Here is a 20156-nt window from a genome sequence, read left to right on the forward strand (position 1 = left end):
CTTTCCCAGTTGGATTCGACAAGTGATCTCTTTTTCGAAGTTGCATTTTCAAGCTGAACGGTTTGGTTTTCCCGTCTAAAATATAAACGTCTATAACTACGAGCGTAGCACCTCCGACTTGAGTAGGCATGGCATCAACTTAGTCTTGTCCATATTTATTTCAATGCCTACTTGTCTGGAGGCTTTACTGAGGTCATCGAACATTAAACTCAGGTCGTTGAGAGAGATTTGCGGACAAGAAACCCGACGCCTTCCTAGGTTAGATCGCTCTCCTGGACGTAGAAAGAACCAGAGTCCTGGATTTACCTGACTTATTCTGCCCTCTACCTCTTTGTGGACTATGCACAATCCTGAGATACCTCAGTGTCACCTGTTTAACACCTTTGCAACAGCTTCTCCTCAGACCGCAAAGTCCTCATGTTGCCAGGGCCAATCTTCGGTGAATATGGTAATTCTTAGCACCTCTTGCGCCGCTGTTGTTACCCTAGTTCCTACCGCCAGGAACAACGGATCCGCCGCGGACTGCAGGCTAATTCCTTTGGTGTGCGATTTATTAGGGGGATATCATAGTTTGGTGTTATGGTATGCACAGGACATTGATGCTTATCATATGGATACTGATTTCTCTGTCGCCCTATACGACACTCACGGCCAAAAATCGGATGGGCCTATTCTATGCCGGACCCACAGGGTAAATTAATTATTGTAATTTATGTAATTGTAATCATTTTACTTATCAAGTAAATTAAAATTGTTTATGGTATGCTACATTTATTTAAAAAACGTGTAATTTTAAGCGACTAAAAGCGTTTTGCATGTACATCACAAAGCTTATTTCATTTTATATGAAGTCTAAATTAAAATAAATGCTCTTTGTTGTGGGAAATAATTCGTTGAAAGCTATTTTAAACTTTATTTTTCAAAGAAATGGGAAAAAGATTGAAAATTCAAATGCACGTGTACAATGCGGCGGGAAAATCACATAGGGCGACATCAAAAGAGACTCTGGTATAAACTAAAATTTTTCCAACAAACGAAGACAAGAATTGAATTACGTGTAGTGTTCCTTAAATATTCATTGTATATTTTTAAGGCTCATGTCGAGAAAAAAAATTGGAATATATAATAATTTATATAATATTTGGTCTAATTAACACTTAAGCGACGTAGAATGGTCGACTAAATCCATATATATAAAACAAAGACTTTGGGTTTGTTACAACATTTATAACTCGAGATCTGCTGAACCAATTTTCATGGTTATAGATTCGTTGGATTTGTCTCCGCCCCGAATACAACTTTATATGTGTAATGAATACTTAATCATTTCAATAAATGCTCATATGTCAAACATTTGTTGTCCAATCCTGTTAAACTGTAACAACTATTCATGTGTGCGTTCAGAAATTTATTTTAGGTAAAATGTCTCGAAAGTTCAGGTACTGTTATATTTGTTTGTATTAGACATTAATTTGTGTAAATTATTTATTAATTTAATATTTTATTTTCGATAATAATACCTAAGATTTATTCTACGGGTTAATAAAAGTGTTAACGTCTTTTTACAGGTTGTCTATGATTTTTCTTGATAAGCTATTGTGTATGTCTCGGAAGTTCAGGCAGTTATTATATTTGGTTGTTTTATGAGGTTTTGTGCGAGTGCATATTCACTATTACTATTAATAACAATGCCGCGTCCTAGACGATCTAATCTTTCCCAGCGGAGCCGTAATGCAATTAGGCAACGGAATATCGCCCGTCAATTATCTGATCAAGAACGAGAAATTGCACGAGAAGAGCACCGCGTTAGTATGGAGCAAAGAAGGGCCTTAATTCGTGCTTCTCAAACACAAGAGCAAAGAGAAACCCTGAAACGGCTAGGTTAGAAACGAGAAATCGTCGAGCTTATCGTACAGATGAACAGAGGAATAATCTTTGACGTGCAAGAAGAAATGGTTCAAGAATTGATTTGAATCGAGCAGCGTTTCTATATGATGGCACCATCGACTACAGCTTGCATCGTTTAGTTTGCATTGGTCCAATGGATGTTGTTTGCCAGCATTGTGGTGCATTGAAGTTTGCTGGTAAAACGCCTGGTTTGTGCTGTCCCGCCATTGATGCCACCAGAGCCATTGCGTTCCCTGCTTTATGGCGAAATGCTAAAATCACGACAATTTCTAGCGAACACTCAAAAATACAATGTATGTTTCCAAATGATTTCATTTAGGACGGAAGTTAAAAAAGAACACGGATATAATCCGACATTTAAGGTAATTTACGTTAAAAACTTTATTTTCTTTGATTGTAAAAAAATCTGGAATGTAGTTTGTTAGATTTCTGTATTTGTCTCTAAAATAAAAATGGCATGTTATTATTTAAAAAAAAGTATTTGTAAATCTAACTATAACTATGGCTTTGGCTTTACAGATTCAATGCCAGATTTGCCATCGCTTTGGATCATTGCAACCTATTAAAGATGCACACCGTAAATTCTTGCAAATATACTTCATGAGCAATATGAACAACTTGACCGGCGTCAAGGGACCAACACAGCTACGAAAAAAGCAATTCTCCAAGATTTGCAGCAAATGCTTCATGGACATCATGCATTGGTCAGGCTTTTCAAGGCTGCTTTAGAGCTCATGCCAAGTGATGACTATAAAGTTGTGATCAGAGCAGATAAAAGACCAGCTGGAACACATGAACGCACATTTAATGCTCCAACAATCGATGAAGTGGCAAACCTGATTGTTGGTGAAAACTTGGAAACACGTACTTACAGGACGCACTATAATTTACTGAGCAACTATAAAGAATATATTAAACACACCGTTCATATGTGGCGTTACAATACCCGCTGATGTTTTGGCAAGGTGACGTTGGACATTTTAATATGAAAATGGATAATCCATTGCATTCAATAAGTAAGATCAATATCATTGTTTTCATTTTAACTTGATATATATTTTATTCTGTTTGCTTTTGGTACCCAAAAAAAGTTGTAATTCCTAATTTAGTAGAGAGTAGCTATAAGAGTCGTGTAAGAGTCTATTCATTACATTTACATGTAATCCGAAATGGATGAAAATTATTCAACTACTGCTTCCCGGACAAACATCAAGTGATCGATACGACATCATCGCACGTGTTTTCAAGCAATTTTAACGGCTAAAAATAAAGATGTAGATGACCTCAATTTTATAATTCAAAATCAAATCGTAGGTACTCTGTATTCATTCAAATCTATCGACTTACACAGTCGATAGTATATACAAACGAGGAAGAAGCTACTAATTATCCAACTGAATTTTTAAATTCCTTGGATGTGTCTGGTTTACCACCGCACAATTTACAACTGAAGATTGGCTCGGTAGTCATCATGCTTAGAAATTTAAACCAACTAAAACTGTGCAATGGAACGCGTTTGGTGATAAGAAAACTGATGAGCAATGTGATTCACGCGTCGATACTTAAAGGAAAATTTAAAGATGAGGAAGTTCTTATTCCAAGGATTCCGATGATCCAAATAGATATGCCCTTTGAGTTTAAACGAATTCAATTCCCAATCTGCACAACATAGTTTTCAATCATTTTTTTCCGACATGTGTTTGAAGTCTTTAATTATTATTATTTTGTAAATTTTATTTCTCATTCTGTATATATTCATCATCATTCATCATAATAAAATACTTTTATATTTCTATCTATATTAATATTACATTACATTGTATTACGTTCATCAAAGCCTAAATTAGTTCAGCTAAAAGATAACACGCCATTCATTGACTGTTAGGCGGTACGAAGTTCGCCGGGTCAGCTAGTATTGATATATACGCACACACTCTCGTTTCAGTGTATTTTCGAATTTAAGCCCTACCAATAAAAAAAACTCTTACAAGCGAGGAAATAGGAATTTAAAATATGGTTTTCCATAATCTCACAAGCGTGTTGTTAGTGAAAGTTTTCAAAAATATTTATTTTTTAATTTTAGAGTTTTTGCATTATTTAAAAATTGACAACATATTACATAGCCAGAATACGATGTTTTTCGAGAACATATTTTCATGTGATCTTAACATACTTGTTAATATTATTACTACGAAATCATCTTTAAAAATAATCTATTATTACATTTTGTGCGATTTTTTTTACATGAAAAGTAGCGACGATCACCTTATGTACGGGTATAGTGGACACAACAGCATGACTTCAAATAACTGATCCTTGAGACGCAAGATGGTACTGATTAGGTAAACTTATATCGCTACTTAGTAACTTGGTAACCCACTGTTGTTAAGCGAATATATAAAGAAGATAAAAAATATGAATAATATAAATAGTTCATTTTCAAAAACAAATATAAAATATTTTTAGGATGACCGGTAATAGAATTAAGTATGGCTTTTTTATTATTATTTAAGCATAGTTCTAGAACAGTGTTTAGCAGTTTTAAAGCTTGAATTGAATTTTAGAGCTAATGAATCAATGGGCTCGTAATTAGCATGGAAACAATAATCGTTACATGCTATGTAATTAATTCTAAATGTATAATAGTAATTTCAAAATAAACAGTGAAAATAAATAAATTCTCACCAAGTTCTTCCACAAAATCGATTTTGTTTTTATTTGTAAATTGCTTTTATTTCATATGAACTTATTTTAAGAAGTGGTATGATCGTTTCTGATAATTCTCTGACTTATTGCAAAAAAAAATTTCAAAAAGTACATTTAGTTTAATAAAACAAACATAAAATATAAAATTAAAGAGTTGTTACTTTTCACTAACTACCTATATCGTAATTGGTTAAAAGATATATTTATTATTCTAAGTTATATAATTAAGAAGTTTTCATTTCAGCCATAGGACGTCATATTAGACATAGGGCTTCCCCATTGATTTCCAATAAGACAAATTGGAAGCGGCCTAAATAAAATATACATGCCTAATGATTACAATTACAAAACATTTTAATGTATTATGTATAATTTATACTATTCCTTCCATAAATACAAAACCTACTTCTGATTGGAAATTTGCATATACGAATGAAATTTTATACCGGGTCGTCGACGTTTCCAGGATAATGAATAAATTTAAGAATAATATGATTCTGCTTATAGTTACGAAAATAAAAAACTACGCATACAACTGTATACAGAAATTATGTCTGTCTCTTTCTAAATCAAAATAAAGCCTTTACGTGAAAGTAGATGCGCACTACGCCGTAGTAACGGCCTTTACAACCTACGATCCAATCCGTGAAAATAGGCGGCGTTAAGACACCACTACAGATCAATCGTGTATACATTGTAAATTTGTTGAATAACTATTTACAAAAAGGAATTAAAACCTTGCCCTCATAAAGATATGGAAGAAAATTGAACATATTCGGGCGCGTTTCCTAGTGAGCGTTGCATTTGTGCATCGTGCAGGAGTGTGGAGGTTTGTGCGCCGACGAGACCCGCCGCCCTTATAAAACAGCCCTCGGCGTCACGGCGGCGGCAGTTGTCGGCGGGAAAGCGAGCCAGCGGGCGGGCTTCGAAATGACGACTTACCCGTTCAAAAATAATATGAATTTGGGGGCCGAGGAAACTTTGTCGGATTTAAATAATACATTGAAAACGGATCAAAATCTTTTCGATAGGGTAACGGAACAAGTTGCTAGTGCTCTCAACATATATTACATCCCGGTTCTAATCGCGCTTGGTGCTATCGGCAACCTTCTGTCGGTGTTTGTGTTCTACAGAAGCAAACTGCGCTTCCAGTCGACGAGTCAGTATTTATCGGCTTTAGCGGTCTCTGATACGGTCTTCTTGCTGCAACTTCTACCACCATGGCTGAACGTCGTGCATTTTTCGGGCCTGTTTCATCAAAGAGGGTTTTGCCAATTTTTTGTGTATATCTCATATGTGTCTTGTACTTTGAGCGCCTGGATTGTTGTTGCTTTTACTATCGAACGATTCGTAGCTGTTCTCTATCCACTCCAACGTAACTTCGTTTGCACTGTCCGACGCGCCCGATATGTGATTGCTGGAATTGTCCTCGGTTCTCTGCTCTTAAACATCCCTGTGCTCCGATTTGCGATTCCGACTTCGAATGACTGCAACATAGATTATGAATATCTTGTGCATGCCGCACGCTTCAACTTAGTTGACACTGCGGTATCGTTCACAGTCCCTCTTGCAGTCATAATCGTGCTGAATACGTGGATCATGATAGGGGTATGTCGCTTTGAACGGGCTCGGCAACAGCTCATGAATGCCGAACAAATCGTTGTGCTAGGGAATCGCATTCAACAACCCATACGCCAAGTCGGTTGCCCTCGGTCCCAACAGCGAGTTACGAGAATGCTCCTTATCGTGTCCTCCGTCTACGTCTGCTTGAACCTGCCCGCTTACACCTTACGAATCATCGCCTATGCTTACAACAAGGTGAGTACTACTTACATTTAACTTTTTTTTTAATTTCATACCTAGAATATTTTTCGCAAATATAAAAAATGTCAAGATAGCGATTGTAATTGTGTTTAAAATAAATAATGTTACTTTTTATTATATCGTGCATTTGAGTGAAATATTAAATTTCTATGTGGTTATAATATCAGATCGGGACCACGTTTAAAAACTTGTGCTAAGACTATCCTTAACAAAAGCTTTTTAATGACTCTGCGGGAAATGTAGAGAAATATTCCGGGTAAATATGTAGACAAGAATTAGGAGCCATGAATACGACATACGTTACCTAGGTAACGCATTACAAGAAAATATTGTGTGCGGATTAAGATGTATTTTTAAAAATGAACTGTTATATTGATAAAATTGTTAAATCTTAGATTCGAAGTACATTATTTGAAAAAATATCCTGTTAATATCAAGTTCGTGTTAAAATAAAATGTTAAAAGTTAAGTAATGCAGAATTACGCTTAATTGTTTCTTTGTTTAATACTTTAAAAGGTACAGTTAATATTGCGTTTCAATTACTTGCCCCGGCTTTGAAATAAATAACAATGAGCTAATTTTAAAATCTACAAAGATTCTATATCTATAACGGTTTTATTAAAAATTAAGATAAATGCTAACTATCATTATCCAATAATTATACATCCAATTTTACATTTAGAGGTATGTTTTACATTACTATACATTAAATTACGATTTAATTTTTCGCTTGCATTAAATTGTAATAAACTCAATTTTGTATTGTTAAAAATGAGATAAAAGAATAAGATAAAATGCAGTAAAAACACCGGCGATACATATTATTTCCAAATAATTATTATTTTCGCAAACGTGTAAAAAAAAATTTATGACAATTGATGATAAGAACCACACAATTTATTTGTCTCGTGCGGGTAATTTTCAGCAATACATTTAAGAAATTATCACTAGTGATAATAACGCATCTAAGCGTGAAAATAATCCATCTTGTAATAATAATAACGGATGTAATTATCACCAAATAACTATTTTCATTCTAATGTTTATAACTAGCAAGCAGTTATTACAAAAAAAGTATATTATAATAAATATTACACAACCAAAATCCGAAAGAAAGATAACTCAAAGCAGCTTTTATATAAAATGTTGTTATCCAACGTTTCCTCTTTTCCGTTTCAGTATTATATGCTTATATATATATAGAAGCGTTTCTGTCTAGGTACTAGGCAAGAGGTGACGAAGTTAATATAGAATCTGTGTACGCCATCTACGTTCGACATATTCTTATAAAATGTATTCGCCTTCAACTGTATTGCATTCAATAGCTACATATATATTCCGCGGTCATCAAGGACATTATTCCAAAGCCATTTGAGGTTAAAATAATTTCAGCATTTCTCTCGGGACGCTTGAAGTAGCTCAGTGTGTTAGCGAAATTGGTATGTTGATTGTATTTACTGGCCCTGGCCTATGTTTTTGCAAATATGTCCTTGATTGAAAGTGAAGGCAGGGGAAGATTATATAAATGATACCGGAGCTATTATAATAAATTTTTAATTATTCTAATATACTTGTGAGTTAAATAAACCTTATTTTTTAAGCGATATATAGTTCCAACTTGACCTCAGATTTAATTATAAATGTATATGCTTCATGGATTAATTCATATCCCGCGATTTAATTTGTCTTTTTTGATTAGAGCTGTAAACGGTATGCTGTTGATTTTATAAAAAAAATATAAATATAAAATTTATATAAAATCATATCATCATATAATATATATAAAATCTATATATGTAAATATATAAAATATAATTAATAATGTTACATAATATATAACAATTAATTATATAATTTAGTATATTCTCTATTTCTTTAATAAAGACAGTTTTTATTTAAAAAAGCTTGGCTCCAAGTCGAAGAAATATAATATTAGGGTTGTTTATTTAGATAAATTGCGCAAACCTTTTAATATACTACTTGTTTTTATCTATCGGACTATTTGACGTGAATATGAAATTATCCATTACAGGAGGAAAATAACATTGGTTACTTAAAATAGTATATTTTGTCATGTGAAATAAAAGCACTGTGAAGCCACCGGTAACTCTAATCTAAGGATTTAGCACTTAAACCAATGTCATAATCAATGGTTACGCCATTACTTTTACCGGCTAATTTTAAATTTAACAAAGCCTTGGCATCTTTTTCAATAAACACTAACTATTTACAAACATAGTCTACTCTATATGACGCATATATTACGTTATACATCTTTTTTTTTAAATCATAAACTAGTGTTGGAGAATCGGTTCGTGTATAAAATAAGTTTAAAGGAAATTAACGCTTGCCGACGGAAAAGTTGTTCAAATCAGGAAACTGTTGAATGGAACATTTCGATTTCAAACCTTGGGGGCGAGACACCTGTTGATCGCGCGCTACTGTACGCTACTCCAGACGCTACAACGGACTGTTTAGAGCGAAAAAATCAATCTCGTTCGCCTTTTTCTTAAGTTTAACTTTCCTCCAAGTATGATTTTTATTAAAATAACAAATAAAAATTTTAATTTATACATTAAAGTCAATGAAATGTAAAGTTTCGAAAGCAATTGTGTTTTTGTTTGCTGTTTTTGTGAATAAAACTTTCTCTTATATTGTTGTAAATATTTACAATAAATTGTTTTCCCCAAAACAAACGTTTATAAATATTATAAATGAAATGGGAAAATAATTTTTACTTGATGTAAGTTAGACAGCCTGCTATACGAGCTCTAGCGGCGTCACGCAGGATTAGGAGCAATTAATCTTGAACGAGATAAAGAATCTCTTGATTAATTTAGGAACCTTTATTATTAGGTGACAGATATTGGTAGAACCTACAAGCGTCCTCTTGGAAAATATATAAAACCTAATGACTTGATTCTATAATAATTAACTCTGAACTATAATTTATACTCTAAATTTTTAAGGACGAGTGAACGTTAAAATGGTTACAGAGTATAAAACAGTAAACAATTCCGGGAATATCATCAAGTATACGCGAGAGTTAACTTTTTATTAAATATTATCCTGGTAAAACGCAGAAAGATGATGCTGTAATAGAGTTATGTAAACTGAAAAACAAAACGAACTTTGTCTAAAGAGATGACTAAAACGCGTCTGAAGTCTCGTCTGTATAAGAAAAAACTTATCGCGCGATCCTTTTGTTAAAGCAAAACAATGGTCTGATTTATATATAAACGATAACGTAAATATATCTTGGAACATGAAACAATAAACCATCATAATGAGTTTTAAACATCATACCTGCATTTCGTAGCTCGTTTTAAGTAAGGATAACTTACTTTTGATTAGTCAGTTATTACACTACAAATTTGTATTTTTTTATGTGAAGCAGATTAACCTTGAGAAGACTTTTGCAAAAATTTATGAAGAACATCTTGTTGTCTTTGTAATTAGATAGTTACAATTATAAGGGGATATTGCTTTCGCGTCAATGTTGTAAAATGTAGCGCTTATCGATATTCTTATCGGAAAATATGGTGAAGAAACGACAATAGCCAACAAGATGAATTAGTGAATTTGATTTTTCATCGTGATTTGTGAATTAATGCATTTATCGTTTAAACTGGCAATCGTTTTTCAAATTATTCTAATTATAGCTCGACTAAATATTTTAAATGTGATATTATTCGTTTCAATTTCACTAATATTAATGAAAAGTAGATTTGTGATATAGTTTGTTCAAGGGCATAAGTTAAGCTTTGAAAAAAAAAACGTATTAACGTTGTCTCGAGTAGTTAAGATACGCAAGTACTATTCGATGTTTTATTACATTTAATTTCTTAATAAAATTAATGATAATAATCTAGTCATTGCATCACAATACGTCTATAAATCTATATAATATAATATCATTAGCAAAGGAGTTTTTGTTGTCGCAAAATTCATACTGGAACTAATTTTCCCATTTTATTTTTCTATGATCTTTTATTTTGATTTTAAAAAATGCAGAAATATGATTTTCTGGGCAACAGGGCGATGGCGAGAGCGGCGGTCGTTGGGCAACTTTACAACAAGTGGCGCTGATTTTCTTCAACACCAATTTCGGCATCAACTTCATCCTGTACTGCTTGAGCGGGCAAAACTTTCGACGCGCTCTCAAAAACACAATGCCGAGGTTCGGAATTAACGCCCGACGGGCCTACGCCGCGCGCCGAGCTCTATCATCTCACCCGGCCCGTGGAAGCAATGTAACAAGTAAGTAAAATAAAATAAATAAGTTTAATTCACATTGAAGTTAATAAATAAGCGTAATTTATGTGGTGGTTAACAATATTGGGCTTTAACCGCTACGGCGCTGCGGTGTTATTGCTTTGGAATTAGAGATAAGCGTTTCATTTCATTAACTTGTACTATATAAAAAAACTTTTTTTAATCCTATCATATAATGATGATATTTTATCTACAATATTAAATGCGTATAAACATTTCGCATTTATTGCTTTACGGCGACTTTTGACAGGGTTGAAAAGTTTATGTATGTATTTATATTTCGCTTGCGTGATTAACAAACTGCATATAAATTAAATGGATCTTCTTTCAAAATCGATAAAAATTATATGTGTTAAACTACAATCGCTTTTATTACATACTACTCAGGATTTTTTTATTATAAACTTTAACTTAGCAAATCAACATTGCGTTATGGATTTTCGTTTCCATAAACCGATATGTTTGGTTTGCTGCAAATGTTTAATTACTTAAAGGGCGGTGCTGGATTTTGTGAAGTAATGGCGGCATAATTTTTTTTTAAATATCCTCTTATTATTAACGTATATATATTGATATTTTATGTCACTAAAAAAATTATCCTTTTTAAAAATATTTAGATATGTTTTAAATTCGAATGATTTAAATAATTATTGGCTTTTAATGCTAGAAATAGCGTGATGGCTAGAAATACGTCTTTACTAACATTTACGTAGCACAGTGACAGGTCACGTAGCTGTACGAACAAAAATAATTTCTTAATTTAATCTTCTTTTCAATAATGACATTAAAGGCAAGCTCTACACAAATATAATGTAACATTATAAAGTTTATGCAAACTTTATAATGATGATCATCATTACTACAGGCAAAGGACGTCCACAGTTGGACAAAGGTCTTGCCCTTTGATTTTTAACAGGGCCGCGAAATTTATGCATTAGTAACTTCACAAAAAGGGACAAGGGAAATGAGAACTTCATTATCTTATACAGCAATTAACCGATACGTTAATAAACATCTTATATTAAATATTGTTTAAGAAATTCTTTTGAAATTGGGAACGAATTCTTCACTGACTAATAACAGTTCTCGGGATTTCATCAAAGAATTCCCTTTTCAATGCTTGTTATATTATGATATTGCCCACTAAAATCCGTGGCATCGTAATTGAGCATAGTCCTTAACTGAACTAAAATGAATATAATCGTTTGCAATGCGATTGGGTACATGTGCTTTGCATGCTTTGCATCTTATCATACAAAATGTCTATATTAAACATCTCTTCTATTCCTTACACTTGTTATTTAATTTTTTTTTTATTTTATGATTTTTTTTACATTATTGTCTTGATTTATTTTGTTTTATTTTATTATTTTTTCATTTCTAGACCGTAGATAATAACAATTCCGTGAAAGAACGCATAAAGAGGGAAAATCTCAACAATAACTTCATAAAACTCTACTAAATTAATTGCCAACGTCGTAATGCATGTACGCGGTGTTTGCAAAACCAACGGAGTTATGGTAAGTTGTCTGCCTACGATATTATACATTGACTAAATAAAATTATAAAATCAAATTGAAACATCAAAATAAAATGATAGGCTTACAATAATACTTTCTGTTTTGTTTCTTTTTTGTTTTGTTCAAAGCCATGTTTTCTTTTAATTATAGTTATTTTTATATAATATACACTGACATAAGCTATTGTAACTCGTGTGAAAAGCGCAATTTATTCAAGACTTATTTTAGTATATTACCGCAACGCAGTGATATGCGAGGTACATTAAACTTTCAAGAATATTTTAATGACCAAACTTGCCTGCGCTATACGTAGCTTATTAAAAAAAATACAATATTTCAGAAATCAATTTCAGTACACACCCGAGTCACTCTGGCCTGTAAAATTTTAAGTTACGATCAATGATTAATATTAGTGACGCTTATCGTATAAAAAGTATATTAGCAATGTGTTAGAGAGATATTAATTGGCAATTTTTTCTGACCCATCGACTCGGTGTCGTCTGATTTTCAGACACGTAATTTAACTGGTATTAAAGTAGCTTAAATTTTCCTTAATTTTTTAATTATAAATTGAACTTCGAGGTTCACGTTCGTCAAATATTTGCGTAGCGGCGACATAGTAGTATAATATTAAAATAACTCTTCTGTCAGTTATTCGCTTTTCACAGCAGTGTAAAGGATATTTTACGACGCGTCCTCCAGTGCCAACATTTGCATCCCGTCGCATTTAAGATTCCGACGAGAGTGAGGCCACGGCAAGCGTCTACGGAAGGCCAAGGCCATAATGTCGTCTGTGCCTACATGATCCCTCATGCATTACCTTTGCACACGTTACATTTTAACGAACGAATACTATTGGAAAAACTTAGTGTAACATAGCTTATATGACTTTTATGTAATACGAAAGTCTCTTAGGAATAATTGTAGATATATGATGGAGCGAAGTGTTCCTTGTACATTAATTATGACACCTGATTATTTGCTCAAATAAACATAAAAATAGGAGAAACATAATAATATTGACTAGTTTATTTTTAAGTTACTATAATTAATTCTAAATAAATTCTAGTCAAAGTTATCAAAAAATTTTAATAAATTATATTATTATTATATCGAGTATCGGAAAGACTACTAAAAAAACGCTACTTTATGGCAGTCGCATTTTTGAGACATGGGGAATGCGAAAAGCCAACCATTTAAATGCGTTTTGAAATAGTCTATTTACGTTGTAATAAGTATGAACTGAGAACAAACAAAGAGATAAAAGCAAAGGAAAACGACCTAACAATATTGCGATCACAAGAAATATACGCTTGAGATTTTCAGTGACTCTCGGAGCATACAATTTGTGTTGCAATCATAAGAATGGAGAGGAACTTACACAGTTCTACGAAATCATATTTTCTCCCTTTTTTTTAAAGAAGTGTTCGTATCGTATATATAAGTGTTTAATGAAAATTAGTATAGTTATTTAGTTATATTATAGTTATTATATAGTAATAGTTTATTATATTTTAATTTATTGTGTAATATAGTAATAAATATTGTCTTTTTGTTTTAATGTTTTTTTTTTTATTTGTAATTTTAAATTCCTTTTTTATTATAAATTAAGTACTTACACTTATTTCGTATCTACAGTTATGTATATAAGCAAAATATTACGTTTTCTACATACAGACATCATAAGTTACATCACGAATGAATAGTTTGAATATTTGCATGAGAAATGTTTTATTACGTATGTTTATTTATTTACCGGAAAACAACGGTTTAATGTAATTGTTAAATGTTATACTTTTATTTACTTCACTAATTAAGAGAGACGTAAAAACGTTTTCTTTATTTTATTATGCTCCGTTGTTGTTAACCAAATTATGTGAAAATGACTTTTGTTGCAAGTTTGTTTTCATTTCGCTTATATAGCTTATTAAGAACTCTGTTATCTATAGTTATAACATGTTAATGCATTTCAAAGCGAAGTTTATATCAAAAATCACCAAATAGTAAAAATAGTTCTCATAAAATTCGATTCATTTGTTTGTAAAAGCCAATCAATGGTTCATTTTACATGGTTTTATTTTAGCACATAGCGTTTCTATAAATTAAAGAGTTGAATTGAACAGTAACTGAAATTCTGGGCTAAATACATGATGAAGTCAATTAGAGTAGTTTATTTTATTTTTGTCAGTGGTATCCCAGCGGTAAAGACTAACACTTGAGATAGATTCACACTTTGTGCATTTGTTATATAGGATAGCCACTGTTTACAGACAAGTTTCCAGAGGATGGGCAGCAGCGTCCTCTGCTTACAATATTACTACAATGCAATTCCCAACCCGCCTGCCAAGCGCGTCGATTATGATTTATGTTATTATGGTGGGCGCGCCTATGGCATCTCATATATCATCATATAAAGATGAAAATTTTAATTTTGACCAGTCTAGTCGGTATAGAATTAATTAGTTTAGTTCTGGTATTTTTAAATATTTTAGGTGGATCAATTTTTTAAAAAAAGTATTCAGATTTCTGCCTAACGGTACTAATATGGCGACAATATGGACAGACCGTCTAGTTGGGCCATAGATACGGTTCTGAATACGAAATAAAAAAAGTTAAATTGGTGCTTAGGAAATAATTTTAGAATTATAGAACTGCAGCCGTAAACTATTATTGCGGTACATCATTTCATACATTATACTAAATTAGGAATTGGGTAATGACATGTTTATGATATCTGAGTCATAAGTATTTTTAACAGTGTTTCGCGATTGTTGAGACAGCTACTAGTTTATTAGAAAATCGATCTAATTGTATTGTTTTTTTATGTCATTTAGTAAATCCTGGATGTTTCTAATAATTTTCATTTCTTAGAATAACTGTTACAAAATGAAAATATTAAAAGTGTTGTTTTCCTGTATTATTTTTCTAAATTGTGTCTATTCCCAATGCAGCTAGTTACTTATTTTATACAGAGTGAATTGTTATAGGTGTAAAAATTTTAAAGGGACGAGTGCTCAGCTCACATGTTAAAAAAAAAACTTTTAGATCAATTTCCAATTACTCTGTATAAGGAAATCACTCGTAAATATATTACGTTATTTTTTTCGGCTAGTGACTTCAGGCAATACAAAGTCTACTGGGTCAGATAAGAAACAATAATTAATTTTATATAGTAATCCGAATTCAGAAAATCCTTTTTTACTTCATATATACCTTTAGCTTTTACACCTATAATCAGTGACCCTGTATAGAATTTTTTCTAAACTAGTTTAATGGTGTGAAACTTTAAATTTAACGATGAATATTCACCGTAACACTAACACAATACTTGGATTATTAAATATTGTCAATAGTTTACGCTAAGGTGTGACTTGCACAACTATTAGCGCTTTACCCGCTATTCGAATAACGCGTACTACAATAATGTTGATTGTTATGAAACTATTGTTTATTAGGTCTATTTCATGGAAAATTAAAACAGTGTTGGAGTAGTCTGAAAGTCCTTTTTCTGATGAAAATATAGACAAAAGATTCCGTTTATTGATCTAAGGACAATAAAGTCCACCCAGACTTTATTGTCTATAATAATAAAGTCATTTTTATCTTTTAGCTACATTCTTGATAAACTTACCGTTGACAGTGAATTCAAATAATTGTAAGAAAAATAGAAGCTAGTTTTCGTAAGCGACGATGATTTACATTACCATTTAAAATCAGACTCACGTAATAAAGCAATAACATTTATATGTGATGTTTAAACAAATAAATCGATATATTACTTGTTATTATATTTCTTTATACCTAAGTTTACATTCTGGATTACACCTGTCTGTTTAGATAAGGTTATGAACTGTAATAATTTACTAGCGTGCCGAAGATTAAAGATAATGCCATGTAATTACCGTAGTATACATTAGTATGAATTTATAGGTATTTCAAGTAATAATGAATTTATCAATTAAAAAACTTTGCGGTTTTGTAAAAACTTAAAAAAAAGCATTTGAAAATTTCAGTATGACCATTTGAGCTAAATGTATTATACTTCGCATATCAGTGATAAGATAATCGCTTACAGTCACACAGATTCGTACGTGAATGGATATTAAGCCATTTGTAGGATAATTAGTCTATGAGTGCAGCTAAGATATTTAACATTTTGTAGCAAAATAACAGATAAGGTAACAATAAAAATTTAAAATATATGGGCAAATGAGAAAGCTAAATATCTATGCATCAAATGAAATCGTTAACCACAACACATTGCAGTTAAATGTTTGTTTTTGTTGCGGTTCAAACAGATCTAATATCTATTTAAGAGAAGGGGGAAAGAATCGCAGAGAACAGAGGGTTTGTAGTCGCGTGTATTTGACATTTTAATTACAATACTTTTAGCCGAGATGTGTAAAAAGCAGTTGCCTTGTGTTTACTTTGATTTAGTAATGAAGTAGATTCCATTACACGATTTAAGAGTTAGCACCATCTAGGAATTTGTGGATTCTTTTTATAAATTTAAACCCAACTTATCACCCATTTCTTAATTTTAAATTTTATAACAATTTAAAAGAGATTCCTATCATCATTTTCCTTTGTCGTGATGTTAAAAAGACTTCGTTTTAAAGAGAAGTAAATCTTTGTAGTAGCCCTCAATAAGTATAAAGTGTTATTGACTCAGTTCACAAATTTGTGTACTCTTAATCGAATGTTTGCGAGAAGGGATATTGATCGACAATGTGAAACGTCTCTTTTTATTTGTCATAGAGAATGATCTGGCGATATACAGGATAATCCGTTATAGCTATTAAAACTTTGAAACAGTCAATGTATAGCTCAATTTCTGTCAATTAATAAATGGTGCACCATATTCAATAATCATTGATATTAGAAATAATAAATAATGTAATCTTATAATTCGAATAACTACGCATTAATTTTTTTTATTGTTTACTATTTGTTCCTACAGATTTTGTACCATCTGAAGTAAATGCCTGTCGCATTTCTATAGAAAAAATAATCAAACATGTTTCAGATTGATCACTTTACACGGAATGATTTGAAGAAGTAAAGACTTCAAGCTTTTTTCAAATATAAATTAATGCTTTGCCCCTTTAAAACTTTTACACGTACAACCAATCGCCTTGTACGAAGTGGCAACATTCACACTTAGAAAGAGATAAAATTATCACTTAGAACTAGGCCGCATACCATTATAGACGATTCAGAATTAGTGACTAAAAAAATTCGATGTTTCTTATTTAACATACATTTTGTATTGTTAATTTGCAACAACCTTATATAATTGCGCGCGCAAAAGTGCTAGTCATCTCTCAAAAATATGTGTACGTTGAGATGGCAGAAGTTGTTATTGACCGAACGTGGAACAGATAGCTTCTCGACTGCCCGACCCCATCCGGCCGCGTATTATTTCAAATGAGGTCTCTTTGTAAAATAGTATTTCATAAATAAATAAAAGGTTAAACACGGCTGTGTTTTATATAATTGAAAAAGAATTTTCATTTGTAACAGCAATATATTTGTATATATATACTACTACACACATATATACATATATATGTGTGTGTGGAGCTCTGCGGCAAATATAAAAGCTACAATAACGAACGATATACTCCCGATTTTGTAAATATTTTCTTTTATTATGATTGCTAGTTTCATAATGTATATTGTTGGACTATTTTTTAAAGTATTTACGCTTTTTATAATAAAAAATTTACAAGATACGCCTCTGCTAATTGGCTTAAATATCTGTTGGTACAAAATAAACGAGGGTTTTTGTACAAGTTATTATTCGAAATAATTGAGCATTAAGTTTCTTTTCACAGGAAAAAAAGGATTGATCGATTTTTTAATAAGAGAGGATTATAATTGAAGGTCAAATTTGTTCGGCGCCACTAGTTAAGTTGTACTCAAATTTTCAATATCTTTACTCTAGGCTCGGTAGACTGCTCCTCTGATCCCCTATTAAGTAACAGATAAGTTTGTTAATTGTCTTTCGCGAGCTCTTGATATTATGATCCCTCTATCAGAGAGATCAAATTGCAGCCGCCGGCAGCCAGGAGCTCTAATCGCCGTTATGAAATCCATTAACTTATTGAAAAACGGCTAGTATAAACCAATATAGACGTAGAGTATAAACCATGGTAGACTAGTTTAAGTCAGTTGATATTATGTACTGATGAATCATTAATAGGTAACTCTCCGGCCTATGTTCTAGTAGAAGTGCTTCATTGTTTTATCTCTGTCATAATTGAACTGTAATCTGACATCAGTTTTTAGGTTATCTTAATTGTTCTATTAAAATTTCTTCTTGGCGTATGATTTAAAACTACAAAACAATATGCTTCTATCACATGTCACTATACACAACCTGTAGACGATCGCTACGCGTTTTAACCTCCGGGAAAATAAAAGTAGATGTTAAATGTTGAAACTAGCGCTATATTTTTAGACAAGTCATAGATTATTACAAATCCGCGAATTTTCAAACATGTGTTGAAAATTTAAAGTAAACAGACTTTTCTAGATTTTATGTTCAAGTAATATAAATAATGTAACTTTACGTAGACAATGAATTGTGAATAAAACAAGGGTTTTGTCCGCAGCTTCCTTCATCAGTAACTGTACCGAAGCAACTAGCAACTGCGGCGCTCCAGCAGCGACCTCTACACTGCGCCGTCGTCACCCTCAGCGTTACATCTCGCGGTGGACTTTTGACAACAGTCGGCAGCGTCGCGCGCAGGGGTACAGCTGCGGCAGCCCCGAGTCGATTGAGCTTCGTGCAGTCGATCCAGGTCATCATCGGTTTCGAAATTTAGACCAGCCACCAGGTGACCGGTTACGTTTTCATCATAATCACAACCACCGGTTTGGTTATTCGGATCCACCAGTAGGCGATTATCGTTTTCGTAGTTCAGATCAGCCCGTAGATGATTATAGATATCATACTACAAATCCGTCACAAGGTCATCATCGTCTTCGATCCTTAAATCCGCAGTCAGATAATAGCCTGCACAGAAATGTGCCGGCGGAAGATGACCGTTTATATCCCTTAGATTCACCAATAGGTTACCGTCGCTCTCGTGCTACAGATCCGCCAAGAAGTAATAATCGTTTTCCCTCTGCCGATCCATCGCAAGCGAATTATCGTTTCCGATCTTTTGATGCACCTCCTCGGTGTATACGTCATCCTTGAATTTCTAAATCTTTTTTTTCCTACCTTGAGTAGAATAAACTTAATTTAATACGTAGATCTGTATAAAATATTTTATGTCACTGTAATAAATTGAAATTGTACTCTTTTACAACGTGGTTTAAGGCACTAGTTAATATTAACCTGTTTTAACAGTTTTCTGTAACAGGTAACCAACACTTTACAAAAAGTTTATAAAACTTTTTAAATTTGTGATAAAATTATAGTTGAGCTCCATAGAGTAATTGTAAATTTGGTGATCGTTTCAGTAAATTTAAATTAAGAAAACTAATGTAGCTACTAAGTCGATGTTATCTGTTAAAGTTCAATGAGAATCCTGTTAATAATAATGAGAAAAAATAAATCTATTAACTATTAGAATAGAATTCAAATGCTTCCTTTCTAGAAACACCGTTATTTAGAACATAAAACATACTACTCTATAACATTTTACTATGTTTTCATCCGTAATCAGTCACAAAACTATTATCAGATGTGTTAAGTGACATTTGGTTTAATAGAGCAGGGTAACAACCTTTTGACAACATTGACAAATAATCATATTTATGTTTAGGAAATTTAAATGTTGAAATCCGTAGAAAATACAAAACGTTATATTACTGACATTAAGTATAGTTGTAATTTTTTAACATTTTCATGTTTATTTGTATACATTAGAAATTATCGTAAAAAGCTGTTATAGCTAATCTGTCTCAACA

General features: G+C 32.3%; 2 protein-coding genes across 6 annotated transcripts in view; one reads left to right on the forward strand and one right to left on the reverse strand.

Moving 5' to 3' along the window:
- Positions 1-20156, reverse strand: part of fry (Protein furry) — a 118241-nt gene that overhangs the window by 59475 nt on the left and 38610 nt on the right. The gene's annotated exons all lie outside the window — the stretch shown is intronic.
- CNMaR (CNMamide Receptor) lies at positions 341-19610 on the forward strand. The gene is made up of 7 exons (XM_068763888.1): positions 341-691; positions 2428-2612; positions 3223-3370; positions 5434-6432; positions 10476-10698; positions 18851-19082; positions 19607-19610. The coding sequence occupies exons 1-7, from the start codon at positions 341-343 to the stop codon at positions 19608-19610; spliced, it is 2142 nt and encodes a 713-aa protein (XP_068619989.1).

The sequence above is a fragment of the Battus philenor genome, unplaced genomic scaffold (genome assembly GCF_028537555.1).
Source record: "Battus philenor isolate CCGP_79_NKW_IND1 unplaced genomic scaffold, ilBatPhil1.0.hap1 SCAF_1, whole genome shotgun sequence".
NCBI classification, from domain to species: Eukaryota; Metazoa; Arthropoda; class Insecta; order Lepidoptera; family Papilionidae; genus Battus; species Battus philenor.